We start from the raw sequence: 20,017 nt of genomic DNA, 5'->3' as shown, positions 1-20,017 counted from the left end.
TATGTCCATCTCATTGCTTTTTCAGAGTGGGAATCATATTTCCCTCCATTTGAACGCAGACTACACTCTGGGTCATAGAGTCAAACAGCATTGGAAGCAGTACTAGTCCATGCCAACCAATTTGTCATTTAATTCTGTATGACCTAAAGTCATATGAAATGTTAATTTAGATTCTGCCTTCTCTGCTCACTCTTGGTATCCCTATCTTCTCAAGAAAATTTTCAGAATTAGGCAATCTTGACCTTTGCTTAATGATTGTGAAGCTTTTAAAATCCAACAAAAGGCAACTGAAAATGCTGTAAGGGAAAAGATGAAATATGAGGGCAAACTAGCCAATAATGTAAAGTGGGAAACTGAAAGTTTTTTCAGTTATGTAAAGAATAAAAATGAGGTGAGGCTTGAATTTGGACCACTGGAAAATGATGATGGTGAGGTAGTAATGGGAGACAAAGAAATGGCAGATGAAGTTAATGGGTACTTTGCATCATTCTTCACTGTGGAAGACACTGGCATTGTCCCAGAGGTCCATGAGTGTCAGGGGGCAGGAGTGAGTGCCATTGCTATTACATAGGAAAAAGTGCTAGGCAAACTGAAAGGTGTTAAGGTGGCTAAGTCAGCTGGACCAGATGGACTACATTACAGAGTCCTGAGAGAGGTTGCTGAAGAGATAACAGATGCATTGGTCATGATCTTTCAAGAATCTCTTGATTCTGGCATGGTCCCAGAGGACTGGAAAGTTGAAAATGTCACTCCACTCTTTAAGAAGGGAGGAAGGGAAAAGAGAGGAAATTATAGACTAGTTAACCTAACCTCAATGGTTGAGAAAATGTTGGAGTCGAATATTAAGGATGAGGTTTTGGGGTGCTTGGAGACTAATGATAAAATAAGTCAAAGTCAGCATGATTTCTGTAAAGGGAAATCTTGCTTGACAAATCTGTTAGAATTCTTCGAGGAGGTGCTTTATGAGAATAGGTTGAGTGAGCTCGGCCTTCTCTCCTTGGAGCAACGGGGGATGAGAGGCGACCTGATAGAGGTGTATAAGATGATGAGAGGCGTTGATCGTGTGGATAGTCAGAGGCTTTTTCCCAGGGCTGAAATGGCTAGCATGAGAAGGTACAGTTTTAAGGTGCTTGGAAGTAGGTACAGAGGAGATGTCAGGGGTAAGTTTTTTTACGTAAAGAGTGGTGAGTGCGTGGAATGTGCTGCCGGTGACGGTGGTGGAGGCAGATACGATATGGTCTTTTAAGGGACTCCTGGATAGGTACATGGAGCTCAGAAAAATAGAGGGCAATGGGTAACCCTAGGTAATTTCTAAGGTAAGGACATGTTCGGCACAGCTTTGTGGGCCGAAGGGCCTGTATTGTGCTGTAGGTTTTCTGTGTTTCTAGGTAACAAGCAGGGAGGACAACTGATGAGGTGCCTCACAAGATAAAATCCTATGGTGTTACAGGAAAGACACTGGCATGGATAGAGGATGGCTGTCAGGTAGGATGCAGTGAGTGGGAATAAAGGGGACCTTTTGTGGTTGGCTGCCAGTGACTAGTGGTGTTCCTCAGCAGTCAGTATTGGGACCACTACTTTCAATGATTTAGATAATGGAATTGGTGGCTTTGTGGCAAAGATTGCGGATGATACTAAGATACGTGGATGGGTGGGTAGTGCTGAGAAAGTAATATGATTACAGCAGGGCTTGGACAAATTGAAAGAATGAGCAAAAAGTGGCAGATGGAAAACAGTGTTATGAAATGTATGATAATGCACTTTGGTAAAATGAACAAAAGTGCAGACTATTATCTATATGGGGAGAAAATTCAAACATCAGAGGTGCAAATGGACTTGGAAGCCAACAAGTGGTGAATTTGTGGAATGTTCTGCCGCAGACTGCAGTGGAGGTGAAGTCTGAATATATTTAAAGTGGAAGTTGATACATTCCTGTTCGGTTGGGGCATCAAAGGTTATGATGAGAGGGCAGTTGTATGAGGTTGAATGGGATCAGCCATGATTGAAATGGCAGAGTGGATTCCATGGACTGAATGGCCTAATTCTGCTCCAATGTCTTGTCTTAGAAGCATTGAATTCTCCAACTTCCGGTAATTCCCTTGCCCTCCCTTCCCTCATCCCAGTTTCACTCTGCCCCCTCCCCAGCTGCCTATTACCTCCCTCATGGTTCTGCCTCCTTCTACTACCCATTGTGTTTTCCCCTATTCCTTCTTCACCTTTCCTGCCTATCCCCTCCCTGCTTCTCCTCCCCCACCCCTTTATCTTTCCCCTTACTGGTTTTTCACCTGGCACCTACCAGCCTTCTCCTTCCCACCCTCCCCCCCACCTTCTTTATAGAGCCTCTGCCCCTTCCCTCTTCAGTCCTGACGAAGGGTTCCGGCCCGAAACGTTGACCGAGCTTTTCCACGGATGATGCCCGACCTGCTGAGTTCCTCCAGCGTGTTGTGAGTGTTGCTTTGACCCCAGCATCTGCAGAGTATTTTGTGTTTAAGCACTTTATTAATCTTGGGTGCAAGTTACATTATTCATTCAGGAGTGCACTTTTCATTCTGAGTGCCATAATTTATGGGAGTGAGTAGTAAAGTGGGAAATGTGCCTCTCACTTGGGTGCTCTCATTCATCCTGCCCTTGGTCTTTGCTAAGGATACCAGTGATGTCGTTTGTGTGCTGTTTGTTTTGGGTGGAAAGGCAGAGGGGTGATCCCCTTGTGAAACAAATTGACAGTTGTCGAGTTGATGAGTAACATTTGTTTATATGTTTGAATGATTTTAAGGACAATAAAAATGTCTAGTCATCCTTGAAATTTTAATGTAAAAATGTCCGTGTTCTCCCCAAAAAAATCAAATATCTCTGTCAAGTTGTTAGTGTGGAAGATGCATCCTTTATTCAGAGTAATGCAACATAATCTGAAACCTGCTCTGAATAGGACTTGAAGATAGGTCATATTTCACTGCTGCAGCCTTGTCTAGGGGTAAGGGAGGAGGTACGTGTGGTTTTTGAGCACAGATCTCATTCTGCAAAATAAATAAAGGATGATTAATGAACACAAATCCCAGCCCCAAGAGCTGAAAATGATCTTTTTTGAGTACTTTAGTTCAAACGTTCAAAGGTTAAATTTAATGTCAGAGAAATGTATACAATATATATCCTGAAATGCTTTTTCTTCGCAAACATCCACAAAAACAGAGAAGTGCCCCAAAGAATGAACGACAGAACCCCAAAGTCCCCCCACCCCAGTTTCTCCCTCCCGCGCGTAAGCAGCAGCAAGCAACTATCCCCCCTCCCCACACCAGCAAAAATAAACGTGCATCGGTACCACCACCGAGCCCAAGCGTGTGCTAAGCAATAGCAAAGACACAGACCAAAGTTACCCCAAAGGCTTCGCGTTTCATCCGAAATTCGACAAATCACAGGTTCTGTCTCACCCTGGCTAGCGAGAGGGAGGTGTCCCCCATTTTCACAGCGAGCGGGAGACATAACAACAACCCGCTGGTTTACGATCTTAAAAGTCTGTTTCATCGCTTTATTTCGAGCTCTGTGTTCGAAGATCGCAAAGAACTCGGGTCTTCAGGCCCACAGCGAAAGATTTTTCGGCCTCCCCGACGACACACGAGTTTCCTGCCGTGACACCAACCCTCAATCCATCCGTCTCCAGAGCCCCGAGATCTTAGGCTTCCGTACACAATTGAGATTCTCAGACCCTTGGCCTGTCAAAAAGGGGCCAGTTGTGGAACCCCGAGAACGGGTCCCATTCCGACAAAGAACTGAAGCCTGTATGCAACTCCAGGTCAGGGTCTTCAAAAGGACCCTGAAAGGGGAAAATAAAGATATTAAAGGTAGAAATAGAGCTGTTTCTGAAGATGCAAGCAAAGGAGTGGCCGTTAGGCTACGTCATTCCACCTAAGCTCCACCTCCTTTTATTGTATTTTCTAGATAACTACCTATGAATGATATCTCTCTTGCACAAGAACTATTGTAAATGCACTTTATCAATATTTATTTGTATATTAAACTAACTTGGGTTTTTAATTTCCACTGCTTCAAAAAAAATAATTATCTGAGATGCAATCAAGCTTGATTTTGTTGACAATGGGACAAATTGCAAAATTCCAAACATGAAAGCAGAGATGGGTTTGTAAAAATTGACAGGTTCTCTACTCTTGCGCTGCACTGTTAATGTAGATTAATCTGTTCAAATCTACCATTGTTTCTGGAAGTGTTTCCAGCAGATCCTTTTTAATATTTTAATTTTTGACAACATTTTGAATTGTCTTTCTACAGTGTGCTTTACCATGAGATCTTGTTGATTTCCTCCCAGGAGAATATCAATTCATTGTGAGACCAACAGAGTTAAATAGTAAAAGAAAGCACTCACTTTGCGTTTGTGTGTGACATAATGGCGTAACTAGTGTCTCAAACTCTGGCAGTCCAGGTGTGATCCTTACCTCCTGTGCTGTCTGCGTGGGGTCTACATGTTCACCTTGTGGATTTCTTACAGATTCTCTGGTTTCTTCCCAACTTCCAAAGATTGCATGTTGAAGGATAAATGGCCGCTATACTGTGAGGGTTAGTTGTGCAACCTGGGAAGAGTTGAGGGGAATATGGGAAGAATAAATGCAGGATTATTGGTAGGTGTTCAAGGATCAGTGGGGCTCAGTGCGTAAAGGACCTGTTTCCTTCCTGGATTAGATCATGACCGTAAGACATAGCAGCAGAGTTAGGCTATTCAGCCCATCAGGTCCATTCCACCATTTCATCATGGCTGAACCCGGATCCCATTTAACCACACACACCTGACCCCTCACCATATCCCTTGATGCCCTAACCACCAGTTTCGACTCCTGCTTTGAATATACCCATGGACTTGGCCTTCACCACAGTCTGAGACAGTGCATTCTACAGATTCACTACTCTGGCTAAAAAAAATTCCTCCTTTCTTCTGTTCTTTTAGAATTTTGATGCTGTGCCCTCTAGTTCTAGATACCACCACCAGAGGAGACGTCCTCTCCACATCCACCCTATCTATTCCTTTCAACAATCAGTAGATTTCAATGAGATTACCACGCCTTCATCTAAATTCCAGTGAGTATAGGCCCAAAGCTGCCAAACGCTTCTCCTGTGTTAACCCCGTCATTCCTGGAATTATCCTCATGAACCTCCTTTGGACTCTCTCCAATGACAACACAACCTTTCTGAGTTAAGGGGCCCAAAATTGTTGACAAAATTCCAAGTGTGGCCTGACTAGTCTGTTATAAAGCTTCAGCGTTATCTCATTGTTTTTATGTACTATTCCCCTTGAAATAAATGCCAACATTGCATTTGCCTTCTTTACCACAAACTCATCTATCCGTACCAGTATCTTTCCTGTAACACCACAGGATTTCATCTTGTTAAGCAGCCACATGTGTAGCACCTTATCAAATGCTTTCTGAAAATCTAAGTAAGTGTTATCCACTGCCTCTCCTTTGTCCACCCTACTTGTTACGTCTTCGAAGAATTCTAACAGATTGGTCAGGCAAGATTTCCCTTTACAGAAACCATGCTGACTTTGAGTTATTTTATCATTAGCCTCCAAGTACCCTGAAATCTCAAACTTAATAATAGACTCCAACACTTTCCCAACCACTGAGGTTAGGCTAAATGGCTCATTGGTTCCTTTCTTTTGCCTTCCTCCCTTCTTGAAAAGTGGAGTGATATTTGCAATTTTCCAGTCCTCTGGGACCCTGCCAGAATCAAGTGATTTTGAAAAACCATGTCCAATGCATCCATTATTTCTTCAGCAACCTCTCTCAGGACTCTGGGATGTAGTCCACCTGGCTCAGGAGACTTCTCCATCTTAAGACCTTTCAGATTGACTAGAACTTTTTTCTTTGTAGTAGTAATATTTACTCCTGCTCCCTGACACTCATGGACCTTCCAGCACACTGCCAGAGTGTCTTCCACAGTGAAGACAGGTGCAAAGTACATCTGCCATTTCTTTGTCCCCCATTACTATCTCACCAGCATAATTTTCCAGTGGTCCAATATCAACTCTCACCTCCCTTTCATTCTTTATATAACTGAAAAAACTTTTAGTATCCTGTTTTACATTTTTGGCTAGTTTGTCCTACTATTTCATCTTTTCCCTTCTTATAGCATTTTTAGTTGCCTTTTGTTGGATTTTAAAAGCTTCCCAATCATCTAACTTCATACTCACTTTTGCTACCTTATTTGCACTTTCCTTGGTTTTTATGCAGTCTTCAACGTTTCCTTTGTCAACTACGGTTGCCCAGCCCTACTATTTGAGAACTACTGTTTCTGTGGGATGTACCTACCCTGCATCTTGTGAACTATTCCCAGAAACTTCAGCTACCTCTGCTGTGCCGTCATCCGTGCCAGTATTCCCCCCCCCCCCCAATCCACCTGGGCAGGCTGCTTTCTCATGCCTCTTTAATTCCCTTCGTCTCCTGCAGCCTTGGAGTGATTACCTCCCTGTATCACAAACTAGAAAATTTCTGCAGACGCTGGAAATCCAAGCAACACACACAAAATGCTGCAGGAACTCAGCAGGCCAGGCAGCATCTATGGAAAAAAGTACTGTTGTCGAAGGGTCTTGGCCTGAAACGTTGACTGTACTTTTCTTTTCCATAGATGCTGCCTGGCCTGCTGAGTTCCTCCAGCATTCTGTGTATGTTCCCTGTAGCTCCTGTCTATCATCGTTTCACTTTCCCTAACAAGCCAAAGGTCATTGAGCTGCAGTCTCTACACAGTCTCTAAGGAGCTGCATCTCGATGTACCTGGTGCAGGTGTGGCCATTGGGGAGGCTGGTAGTCTTCCGGAAATCCTACATCTGACACCCAGAACAGGACACTGATTCTGCAGACATAGCCCCTATTCTCTCCAGAGTTAATTCAGAAAAAAAGAAATGAACTTACCTACTTACCTTGCCTCTGCCTGTCTCATTGAAGCCTGTTGAGCCAAAGCCTCACTACTCTGACTCCAATTACTCTGATACGACCACTCGCATGATGACCGCTCTGCTAGTTTGTATCTCTCTTTTATATAGACTGTTTTTAAAGCTCTTCACTGGACCTGCGCAAGAACATTTCTGATGCGTCTGCACAGTAATCCAATCGAAGACTCCTGCCGAAAAACTAACTGCTCTTTAAAGCTCTTCACCGGACCTGTGCAGGAATGCTTCTGTTGCATCTGCGCAATACTCCAATCGAAGAACCGTATTAATTTATAAATTGTCCCCACCCCTCACTAACCCCACATTTACCCTACATATCGCATTCATCCAGACATCGGTATAACCCCAATCAATAGATGCAATAGTTACTGGTACAAAATCTATGTGTTGAGCTACAGGAGATTGTCAAGGCTTTCAATGAAAGTTTCTAATGTTTTATCATGGAGAAAACATGAAGATGTTGCAACTTGAGATAGTTGATGGGGTTCTTTTCGAGCTGGTCCGTGTTACACCTGTAAAGGTGCTGAGGACTTAGGCTACGTCCACACTACGCCGGATAATTTTGAAAACAAAGCTTTTTCTCTTCGTTTTGACCTTCCGCCCACACTGAAACTGCGTTTTCGGCCCCCGAAAATGGAGATTTTCAGAAACTGTCTCCAGAGTGAATAAATCTGAAAACGCCTAATATCCGTTGCAGTGTGTACGGGGTACCCGGAGCTTTTTAAAACCGCTGTCATGACGTGCCGCAACAGATTGCAGCAGCACGGCATTTCATTGTTTTATTATTATTATAATATTTATTACTTTATTGTCGCCAAACAGTTGATACTAGACTGCACAATCATCACAGTGATATTTGATTCTGCGCTTCGCAGAACCTAACAATTTCAGAACAGACGGCAACAAGACTGAAGCCAGAAGAGTTAGAAATGTACTCACCAAATACTTTGACCCACAGCTTACTGAATAAATAAGTGTACTCACTTTGCCCTGTTTTCTGTCCTTGCTTGTATGAAGCTAGAGACAGAAAACACCCTCCGCCACCTCCAGTTTAAATTCCATGCAGAATATTTTGGAGGATCAAGAACCAAGAACCAAGGTGGTTTACCTATTTATGCAAGTACTTCTCTGACAATAGATGTGTAACAGCCTCATGTAACATTGTATGGAAATACAAGATAACACTGATGCAGACATGTTTTTATACATTTAACAAGGTACTTTATTAATGCAACAGAGTTAGTCAGTTTTTCAGTGTTCATTGTCTGCCAGGTCATACTGTCTGTGAACTCCCTGTCGGTTGCCTCCATACGCTCCAGTATTTGTTTCTTTTTTAGTTTTAAGTCCTCCTGCGCGAGAGCCAAGAGCAATTCCTTTTAACTTTTTCTACTCCATAACTGGACAAACGCGCACCAGGTATACTGTTTCCTCTTCGCTTGTTTTCTGTGTGTCCTGCGCATGCCCAATAGGAGGAGATTCGCCCAAATATCCGTCTAATGTGGACAGGGATATTTTGAAAAACGCCTAGTGTGGACGCCTGTTGTTTTTACTCGAAACCGGCGTTTTCAAAATTATCCAGCATAGTGTGGATGTAGCCTTAAAGTGTATGAAGGCAGATAAATCTCTGAAGCCTGACTGGATACATTCCAATGGGAGAAGAAATTTTGGGAGCCCTGTGTAAGATACCTACTTCATCTTCAGCCACAGTTTAGGAGCCAAAGGGCCAATATGTGGCTAATGCTGTGCCTTTATGTCTGAAGGGCTTCAGTGAAAAACCTGGAAGCAAAAGACCAGTAAGCCTAACATCTATGGCAGCTAAGTTACTGGAGGTGATTCTGAGGGATAAGATATACCTGCACTTGGAAGGATGGGGGATGGATTAAGGATAGTCAGCAAAGTATGGCTTGGTTGAGCCATGAGGCCTTAGAGTATAGAGTATGACTCTATGATCGTGGAATCATCCTGCTTCTTTGCAGTTCCATCACGGTGTGTGTAAAGCCAAAGATGGTTGCGCCTATGACTGATGGTACGCTGCAGGGATCGGTGCTGCATCTAACATCGTTTATCATCTTTTGATAATTTGGATGATAATGTGGTAAACTGGATCAGCAAGTTTGCGGATGACGGTAAGATTGGGGGTGTAGTAGATAGTGAGGAAGGCTATCAAAGCTTGCAACGTGATCTAGACTGGCTGGGAAAATAGCAGATAGAATTTAATGCAGAGAAATGTGAGGCATTGCACTTTGCCAGTACAAACCAGGGTGAAGGGTGAAATCTCTAGGAAGAGGTGCAGTCGACGTTTCAGGCCGAGACCCTTCGTCAGGACTAACTGAAGGAAGAGTGAGTAAGGGATTTGAAAGTTGGAGGGGGAGATCCAAAATGATAGGAGAAGACAGGAGGGGGAGGGATGGAGCCAAGAGCTGGACAGGTGATAGGCGAAAGGGATACGAGAGGATCATGGGACAGGAGGTCCGGGAAGAAAGACAAGGAGGGGCGGGGGGACCCAGAGGATGGGCAAGGGGTATATTCAGAGGGACAGAGGGAGAAAAAGGAGAGTGAGAGAAAGAATGTGTGTATAAAAATAAGTAACAGATGAGGTACGAGGGGGAGGTGGGGGCATTAGCGGAAGTTAGAGAAGTCGATGTTCATGCCATCAGGTTGGAGGCTACCCAGACGGAATATAAGGTGTTGTTCCTCCAACCTGAGTGTGGCTTCATCTTTACAGTAGAGGAGGCCGTGGGTAGACATGTCAGAATGGGAATAGGATGTGGAATTAAAATGTGTGGCCACTGGGAGATCCTGCTTTCTCTGGCGGACAGAACGTAGGTGTTCAGCAAAGCGGTCTCCCAGTCTGCGTCAGGTCTCGTCAATGTATAAAAGGCCACATCGGGAGCACCGGACGCAGTATATCACCCCAGCCGACTCACAGGTGAAGTGTTGCCTCACCTGGAAGGACTGTTTGGGGCCCTGAATGGTGGTAAGGGAGGAAGTGTAAGGGCATGTGTAGCACTTGTTTCGCTTACACGGATAAGTGCCAGGAGGGAGATCAGTGGGGAGGGATGGCGGGGATGAATGGACAAGGGAGTTGCGTAGGGAGCGATCCCTGTGGAATGCAGAAAGAGAGAGGGGGGGAGGGAAAGATGTGCTTATTGGTGGGATCCCGTTGGAAGTGGCGGAAGTTACGGAGAATAATATGTTGGACCCGGAAGCTGGTGGGGTGGTAGGTGAGGACCAGGGGAACCCTATTCCTAGTGGGGTGGCGGGAGGATGGAGTGAGAGCAGATGTACGTGAAATGGGGGTGATGCGTTTAAGAGCAGAGTTGATAGTGGAGGAAGGGAAGCCACTTTCTTTAAAAAGGGAGGACATCTCCCTCATCCTAGAATGAAAAGCCTCATCCTGAGAGCAGATGCGGCAGAGACGGAGGAATTGCGAGAAGGGGATGGCGTTTTTGCAAGAGACAGGGTGAGAAGAGGAATAGTCCAGATAGCTGTGAGAGTCAGTAGGCTTATAGTAGACATCAGTGGATAAGCTGTCTCCAGAGACAGAGACAGAAAGATCAAGAAAGGGGAGGAAGGTGTCGGAAATGGACCAGGTAAACTTGAGGGCAGGGTGAAAGTTGGAGGCAAAGTTAATAAAGTCAACGAGCTCTGCATGCGTGCAGGAAGCAGCACCAATGCAGTCGTCGATGTAGCGAAGGAAAAGTGGGGGACAGATACCAGAATAGGCACGGAACATAGATTGTTCCACAAACCCAACAAAAAGGCAGGCATAGCTGGGACCCATACGGGTGCCAAACTTTGCCTCCAACTTTCACCCTGCCCTCAAGTTTACCTGGTCCATTTCCGACACCTCCCTCCACTTTCTAGATCTTTCTGTCTCTGTCTCTGGAGACAGCTTATCCATTGATGCCTACTATAAGCCTACTGACTCTCACAGCTATCTGGACTATTCCTCTTTTCACCCTGTCTCTTGCAAAAATGCCATCCCCTTCTCGCAATTCCTCCGTCTCCGCCGCATCTGCTCTCAGGATGAGGCTTTTCATTCTAGAACGAGGGAGATGTCCTCCCTTTTTAAAGAAAGGTGCTTCCCTTTCTCCACTATCAACTCTGCTCTTAAACGCATCTCCCCCATTTCACGTACATCTGCTCTCACTCCATCCTCCCGCCACCCCACTAGGTATAGGGTTCCCCTGGTCCTCACCTACCACCCCACCAGCCTCCGGGTCCAACATATTATCCTCCGTAACTTCCGCCACCTCCAACGGGATCCCACCACTAAGCACATCTTTCCCTCCCGCCCTCTCTTTGCATTCCGCAGGGATCGCTCCCTACACGACTCCCTTGTCCATTCGTGCCCCCCAACCCTCCCCACTGATCTCCCTCCTGGCACTTATCCGTGTAAGCGGAACAAGTGCTACACATGCCCTTACACTTCCTCCCTTACCACCATTCAGGGCCCCAAACAGTCCTTCCAGGTGAGGCAACACTTCACCTGTGAGTCGACTGGGGTGATATACTGCGTCCGGTGCTCCCGATGTGGCCTTTTATATATTGGCAAGACCCGACGCAGACTGGGAGACCGCTTTGCTGAACACCTACGCTCTGTCCGCCAGAGAAAGCAGGATCTCCCAGTGGCCACACATTTTAATTCCACATCCCATTCCCATTCTGACATGTCTATCCACGGCCTCCTCTACTGTAAAGATGAAGCCACACTCAGGTTGGAGGAACAACACCTTATATTCCGTCTGGGTAGCCTCCAACCTGATGGCATGAACATCAACTTCTCTAACTTCCGCTAATGCCCCACCTCCCCCTCGTACCCCATCTGTTACTTATTTTTATACACACATTCTTTCTCTCACTCTCCTTTTTCTCCCTCTGTCCCTCTGAATATACCCCTTGCCCATCCTCTGGGTCCCCCCCACCCCTTGTCTTTCTTCCCGGACCTCCTGTCCCATGATCCTCTCGTATCCCTTTTGCCTATCACCTGTCCAGCTCTTGGCTCCATCCCTCCCCCTCCTGTCTTAGCCTATCATTTTGGATCTCGCCCTCCCCCTCCAACTTTCAAATCCCTTACTCACTCTTCCTTCAGTTAGTCCTGACGAAGGGTCTCGGCCTGAAACGTCGACTGCACCTCTTCCTAGAGATGCTGCCTGGCCTGCTGCGTTCACCAGCAACTTATATGTGTGTTGCTTGAATTTCCAGCATCTGCAGAATTCCTGTTGTTTGAAGGGTGAAATGTTTAGGGGGAATTTAGGTAATTCAAGTGTGGAATGAGCTGCCAGCAGAAGTGGTGGATGTGGGTTCAATTGCAACATTTAAGAGAAGTTTGGATAGGTACATCGATTGGTGGGGGGGGGGAGGTTTAGAGGGCTATTGTCCTAATGCATGTAGATGAGTCTAGGCAGAAAACCATGTCAACATAAATAGATGAGCCAAAGGGCCCCTCTATGTGCTGCAGTAGTTTATGACATCCTCTGATTTTCTCTGCACTTTTTCCAGTCAAATAACAGCTTTCCTACAGCAGAGTGACCAAGACTGAACACAATTTTCGAAATGTGGCCTCTTCAATGTCTTGTACAATTGCAACAGGACATCCCAACTTCCATACTCCGTGTCCTGGCTGATGAAGGCCAATGTGCCAAAAGCCACCTTCATCATCCTGTCTGTCTGTGACATTACATTCAGGGAATCCACTGATTTGTACCTAGGTCCCTCTGTTTCACAAGAATCCCCATGGCCCTACTGTTCATTGTGAAAGTCTTACATGATCGATCATAAGATGTGATCTCCCATGCACAAAACCATGCTGACTATCCCGTCTTTCCAAGTGCATGTATATTTCATCCTCGGAGTCCCCTTCCACAGGTATAAGGCTTGGAGGTTTATAGTTAAAAGATTTTCTTTTCTGCCCTTCTTAAATGAAGGCACAATATTAGCTACTGTACACCAAAGTCTTGCAGTACTTTGCCCTTTGCTAACGATAATGCATATTATCTTAGCCAGGATTCCTGCAGTTTCTTCAGCAGCTTCCTGTGGTTTTCTTGGATGTACCTGATCAGGTCCTGAAGATTTTAATCTACCTTCATATATTATTCTTGTTTCTCCCATCTTATTCATCATATAGGGGGTATCTTGTGGTAATTCCCTTCTTGACCCCCACCCCCATTGTCTCATCATCCCAGTGTTTTTCAGTATCCTAACTTTTATATGCCTTTGTATTGTGATTCCTATGGTGATTGGCAACTAATCCAGTTATCTTTCATATGTTGAAATGTTTATTTGTGCAAGTGGTCTAAAGATGAGCCAGTGAACATTTAGGAACATTTCTTCACGTTTCTTGTTCTGTGGGTTGGGAGATATTTCTGCTGAAACGTCTTTCCTTTAAGCATGGTTCATTTCTTTCTTTTCTGTTAGCAAAACGTTAATCATAAACTAAAAAAATTGTTCTTCCCTTGCTGAATTTCCTAGGTGTTTTTTTTTTGCCCTTTCCTCCTTTACAGAATGCGAAGATACCCAGTTGTCAAAATAACACCATACATATACTCTCTCCTCCTCCTGTCTCTTCTACTAACTCTTTCACTGTCTTTCCATCCTCCCTCTACATATGGTACCACTAAAGCCTGATGTGACTGATGAGGCAAGTGAAGCACTTGAGGCTGATGTAGATGTGTATGATGATGATGATGACGATGATGATGTTGAGTTGACTCTTCCCTCTGACAATGAAGATGAGTATGAGCCTGAACTACTTTTAATGCCTGCAAATCAACCAGTTAACCAGCCAATTCTGGCTGCAGCTCAGTCTTTGCATCGAGAAGCAAGAAAATGGTCTAGTAAGGTACTCTTTAGTTTTTCCCAGTAGCACTTAGTTCGTTTGCATATGATCTTAAAAAGCATTAGCCCACTTGCACCACTGCAAATTCTTGCTGGATTTTGAGAGCCTGAAGTAAAATGTTTGTCTGCATACTTGAAGAACTGAAATTGGCCTCACATGGTTCGTCATCAAGGTTAGCGGTTAAAGTTGACTTTGATGCATTTGGAAGAATTTTATTCAATAGCTAACTGATTACATTAAGATCTCCATTGCTAGCTGTGTACATTGCAGTTTCTGTATTGCCTGTGAAGCCATAGATGAGTTTCTGAATGAATTTCAGATTGTAAATATTATAATCTTTTTAAAGTTATTTCAATTGTCTGTGCTGTTTCTTCAGGGGATACTGAGATCGATATTAAGAAAAATGGACATGGTCTAGCAATAACTGTTAAAGGAAGACTGTCTGTAGAAATGTAAAACTGGTCTTAAGATAACTTGGGTTCAATTTTGCTAGATTTTCCACCCAAACATAATGTTTGCAGCCAGAGAAAATCCTGTTTGTTGTGAGCCCCTTTGAGTTCAAGATCAGTATTAAAGCTTTCTCCAATTTTTAAAATATAGTCCCTCAGGGTTTAATCATACCAAGTTCAATTTAATTCCAATTGACTGAAATAAATGACTTCAAACTTTTTCATTTTTCCAAATATCCATTTGTGAGTAAAACTGTCAATGATAATGCCTTAAGTGACCATTATGATGATTGGAATTAGGAGATCGAATATGAAATTCCTTCAGACTTGAGCTGTCATGAACACATATCAGTTACCCAGCACAAAAAATAGTAAAAGGAAGTTTACTTCCCTGCTTTATTACTAGAATTACCTAACAATAATAATTGTACTTATAATTGTAGGGTAATACAGCACAGAGATAGGCCCTGCAGCCTAACTAGTCCATGGCAACTACAGCATCCTCCCTGCTAGTCCCAGTTGCCCGCATTCAGCCCATAACCCTCGAGGTCCTCCACTCCATGTACCTCTCTGAATGCCTCTTACATGTTGCAGCTGTACCTGCCTCAAACACTTCCTCTGGCAGCTCATTCCAGGTACTCACTACCCTCCATGTAAATAAGTTGCCTCTCAGATCTCTTATAAATCCTTCCCCCCTTATCTTGTAACTGTGCGCTCTAATTTTATCCATACCCCTTATGATTTTATAAACTTTGACATCACCACTTATTCTCCTCTGCTCCAGAGAATAAAAAAGCAGTGGCTAACTTCTCCCGACAACTTGGGTCCTCTAGTTCAAGCAGCATCCTTGTAAATCCCATCTACACTTGACAATATCTTTCCCATTACAGTGACCAAAACTGTACACAATATTGAATGTGCAGTCTCACTTGGAATATTGTGTATAGTTTTAGTCACAGCTTTTATAACTGCAACACTGTGTCCCTACTCTTAAACTCAGTGCCCTTACTGATGAAGACCAACATGCTCAGCACCCTCGTTACCACCCTGTTTACTTGTGTAGCTGCTTTCAAGTGAACTGTGCATATGTACTCCCAGGTCCCTCCGTTCCATGACATTCAGCACTGCCCTGACATTCACTGTTATAGTTCCTACCCTTGCTTTTTTTTAAATTGGTAAACACTGAGGAGAATCATCTTCAACTATTTCCACCATCTCCTGCAGCCCTGATTGTCTTTAAGAGGACCTAGTCTGTGTCTAAGTCACCCATTTAATATAATGAAAAACCTCTTAGGATTGTCTTTACCCCTGCCTCATCTCAGCTCATACCCTTGTTTCACCCTCCTGATTTCCCTCTTAAGCCTGCTTTTAAACTTTTTTTTATCTTTGTTGAGGGATTCATTCATACCCACCTGCCAAAAAGCAATGTACGCTTTCTTCTTCTTCTTCCTTACCAGAGCCTCTATCTCTCATCAGCCAGGGTTCCCTGAACTTAGTGTGGCTACCCTTCACCCTACGGGAGCATGCAACCCCTCGACTCTTTGATACAACTCTTTTAAAAGCCTCCTACTTAGCAACTGTTCCTTTGCCTTTAAATAGAGTGACTCAGTTGGTCCCAGCTAGATCCTGCCTGATGCCCTTAAAGTTAGCCTTATTCCAGTTCAAGACTTGTGGACCATTTCTAAGTTTTTCCATAACAATCTTAAAGCTAACAGAATTGTGGTCAGTGGGCCCAAAGGGCTTCCCAACTGTCACTTCAGTCACTTGGCCCAACTTATCCTTTCAGAGGAGGCCCAGTATTGCTCCTTCCCAAGTAGGTTCACCATATATTGTGTTCAAAACAGTTTTCTCATGTATTGCATAATATTCAGCCATCTAGGGCCTTTTTCAGTCTGTGTGTACCAGTCAATACTGGGAACATTGAAATCTCCCACTAGCACTGCCCCAGGATTCTCACAACCACGTGCTGTCTTCTCCATAAGACACGTGAGCAGAATTAGGCCATCTGGCCCATCAAGTCTGCTGTGCCATTCAATCTTGGCTGATCGTTTTCTTTTTCCTCCTCCTCAACCCCAGTTCCTGCCCTTCTCCCTGTAACCTTTGATGCCATGTCCAATCAAGAGCCTATCAATCTCTGCCTTAAATGCACCCAACGACCTGGCCTCCACAGCTGCACATGGCAACAAATTCCACAAATTCACCACCCTTTGGCTAAAGAAATTTCTCTGCATCTGTTTTGAAAGGACGCCCCTCTATCTTGAGGCTGTGCCTTCTTGTCCTAGACTCTCCCACCATGGGAAACATATTTTCCACATCAAAGGACCTCTCCAGAAGTTCCCACTGACTACTGGGGTGTTTATAATCTAGCCTTAGCCAAGTTGACCATCCCCTTATTTCTAAATTCTACCAAATGGCCTTGTTAGATGATCCATCAAAAATCTCCTGTAAGCACTGCTGTAATGTCCTCCTTTATTGGAAAAGTTAACACCCCCTCCACCTTACCTGTACCTTTCATGTTGAAAGCCTTGATATCCTGGAACATTGGGCTGCCAGTCCTGCCCTTCTCTCAGTCACAATTCTGTTATGGACACGATATCCCAGTTCCAAAAGCTGGGGTTCCCAACCTTTTCTATGCCATGGGCCAGTAGTATTAAGCAAGGGGTCTGTGAACCCCAGGTCAGGAACTCCTGTCCTAGAGGTAGTCCACACCCTCTGTTCAGACCATTGGGTGTGCTTAAGCTTACCCATTGAGCTATGTGCAGTGAAATAGATGAAATTTAATGCAATGGTCCTATATGCCCTTTTACTGTGAACATGGCTACCCTGAATGCTAGGCTTACATGATGTGGTTGCTACCCTTATCTTCTCACTGACTTTGTTCTTTTGAACCCATTCCTCTGGCAATCTAGGTGGAACTCTCCCTGGTGGAAAAAGCAGATTTCCCCACTAGGATATTGCCCCCCCCCCCCCGGTTCAAGTGCAACCTGTCCCTCTTTTACAGGTTATCTTTGCCCTAGAATAGATCTGAATGGTCCAGGAACTATATCCCTGTCCCCTGCACCAGCTCTTTAGCTACACATTCATCTGGCCAGTCTTTCTATTCTTGGACTCACTGGTGCATGGCACTGGGTGTAATCAGGAGATCACTACCCTTTTAATTTCATACTTCACTCCCTTTAGTCATTCTGAAGGACCTCATCTCTTGTTCTGCCTGTATTGTTTTGTACAACCTCTGGCTGTTCAACCTTCCCCTTGAGAATTGGCTGCAGCCAGTCAGAGATATCCTTGACTCCAGCATCTGGGAGGCGACACACTCTTCTGCAGTCACAGACTCTTCTGTCTCTTTCACTATTCAGTCTCCTACCACTGTCACCCTGTCTAACTGCACTCTGAGCCTCAGCCAATTTACAGTGCCCGAGATCTGTTTACCACCACCACTAACCCCTCCCAACAGTATCCAGGGGCTGTTCAGCTTGAGTCTAACTCCTTTTCATTAGCTCCTGTTAACTATGAACTATTAACTATCAATTTGCAAATATGTTTTTTTTGAATCGTATTAAATAAAACACACCAGCTGGTCCCAATATTACCTCGATTTATGCTTTCACACCTCTCGCTCCAAGTACCAGCTCACTCTTCATTGTTAATTATTATCAACTTCTCCATTATTCCTTTACATGCGAGTCTAAAGACATTGTGCCAAATGGGTTTGAGAAGACATTTTGCTCATGCTTCTTCCTGTGGAGGCTGCTGGGCCATTACACTGGTGAGCTGGAGTGGGCCACAAATGCCAACCAGTCCTCAGGCAGTGGAATCTTAAGACTCCAGCTACAGAACAATCATACTATCAGATCATTTCTTCTAAATATCTTTATAGTCAGAAATATTTTAAAAGATGTTTTAAGACATAAAAACATGAATGCTTACTGAAACATATTTAACTTATGATATATGAAACATAATTAATTGAAGATAAAGTTTAACAAAAATGCCTTACTTACGTATTCACTGAAAGTTGTTCTCTCTTTCCACTGTGTAGGGCTGTGCTAGATGTACCTGTTATGGCTGGCATAAAGTTGAGGAACCAGATAGGGAGTGCCTGCACTCCCTCAGTTTGCCTGCATCTGACCTCCGGCATATTCTGTGCTTTGGGGCAAAGGTTCAGAATGTGACCATGTGCCCACTGCGGCACATGGCAGTGACCTCCAGGAGCCACCAGTCAGCCATCAGCACCATCTAGCAAAGAGACACAAGTAATGCTAATGCAAACAGAAAACACTGAGAAATGGATAGACCATCTATGCCTATGAGGGAATGGTTTTAGTGTTCAGATTGGTAGTTTCCAAGTGGTTTTAGTGGAAACTGAAGGTTGCATTGTTTTAATACATTTATTGAGTGGTGAAACCATTCCCAAAGGGATATTTAACCTCTCTCATATCTCATTCTTTGTTGCCAGTATGAAAAAAAAATGTTAGAATTCTTCCACTCTGATCAGAGTGCCCACTTTATCCAAAGAAGCCACTATACTAAATGATATTGGCTGTATTGTACTTCATTCATTGTTATCTGAACAAATTTCCCTGATTACAATCTGGTCCAATCCAAAGTCACTTTTAGCTTAGCAGAAATGACCGTAAACCCAGCAGAATGGTTGGTTAAGGCCCAAATAAACACGCAGTCCCTTTGTTTGATCTGGGTGGCCACTTTCTTCAGTTCCTTGTATAACTTCGGTATTTCAAAGAAGAAAAAAACTCAACTTCCGTGCAGAAAAGGCTTATTGGGATTTCTGTAAATAAAGCAATCTAAAGCATGTTTAAAATTTAAGTGCCTCAGTATTTTAACTATGACAGAGGTGCTAGGTAAATGAGGCCAATTATAATAATTTACTGTTATTATTTAGCTGAAACAAAGTGAGCATTATACTGTGCAACCCATTTTATTCTTCAAATTTTGCTCTTCAAAAATACATAATAGACATTCTTCCTTTTTTAGAATGTGGCCCTACTAATAAGAACAGTGTGTCTTTGAATGAAGTTTATCATTTTGTTCTGAATTTAATCTGGATTAACTGTATGTAACTTTACAGTGCTAGCTTTCGATAGCATGTGTCCATTACTGCTTTTACTAACATTCCAGCGGTGTTTTGCGGTTCCTTGGAATGCTCACTTGAACTCTGATTTTGGATCATGCCCTTGCATGTCAATTGTTTGCTGTGTGACACTTTACATAATGTTGGAATTTTTTTTGATTATCATTTACCTTTAGTAATAACAGTGATTGACATGTTAAAACAGTTAAACTAAAACAGGAATTGAAGGATTTGGGTGTAACTGTAAAGTGTAAGGGCATTTCTGGTGTAAATTTAAAAAAACACTACATTATTGATCTAAGACTAGTCCTTTCGTATCAATAGTATTTTAAGTTTTTAAATTTTCATTTGCATGAGTTTGCAACCATTGGTTTTCTTTTACCAACATTAAGTTGTTAGGCAGAAGCTTATTTTCTCCAATTGGTTTGATAAGTAAATAGTTAATTGATATGCACTGGAAAAGAACTTTGAGACTGATAAGACAGTAAAGATTATTTGACTGATGAGTAGCTTTGGAAAATACCAATCATATCTTTAATAGAAGCAAATGATGTGATTCAGTTCTTTTTTCACGTACAAGTTTAAGTAGGGTTAGGCTGATTGGCATTCTTATTGGAAAGAAAATGAATGCTTTAGAATCATGATGGCAAATTTAGGAAACAGGATCCTTGGCCCAACAGCAGGTT

At 43.5% G+C, this 20,017-nt stretch overlaps 1 protein-coding gene and 1 long non-coding RNA gene across 4 annotated transcripts in view; one reads left to right on the top strand and one right to left on the bottom strand.

Moving 5' to 3' along the window:
- The window catches only part of LOC140212228 (vinculin), a 284,348-nt gene that overhangs the window by 251,819 nt on the left and 12,512 nt on the right, over positions 1–20,017 (top strand). Inside the window, exon 20 of one of the 2 annotated variants that reach the window (XM_072282957.1) lies at positions 13,601–13,796. The exons of the other annotated variant lie outside the window; for it this stretch is intronic. Coding sequence (XP_072139058.1) covers positions 13,601–13,796 — 196 coding nt within the window. The remainder of the gene's footprint in view (positions 1–13,600; positions 13,797–20,017) is intronic. 2 annotated transcript variants of the gene reach the window in all.
- Positions 3,282–18,490, bottom strand: LOC140212229 (uncharacterized). Of its 2 annotated transcripts, none has more exons than XR_011889672.1 (3): positions 18,244–18,490; positions 4,446–4,580; positions 3,282–3,808 (listed from the first exon to the last, which is right to left on the bottom strand). It is a non-coding gene; the product is annotated as an uncharacterized lncRNA (long non-coding RNA). The 2 variants fall into 2 exon arrangements; XR_011889673.1 differs by lacking the exon at positions 18,244–18,490 and adding an exon at positions 17,833–18,061.

This window comes from Mobula birostris, chromosome 18 (assembly GCF_030028105.1).
Source record: "Mobula birostris isolate sMobBir1 chromosome 18, sMobBir1.hap1, whole genome shotgun sequence".
In the NCBI taxonomy this organism is placed as follows: Eukaryota; Metazoa; Chordata; class Chondrichthyes; order Myliobatiformes; family Myliobatidae; genus Mobula; species Mobula birostris.
This window is presented reverse-complemented; position numbering and strand designations above follow the sequence as displayed.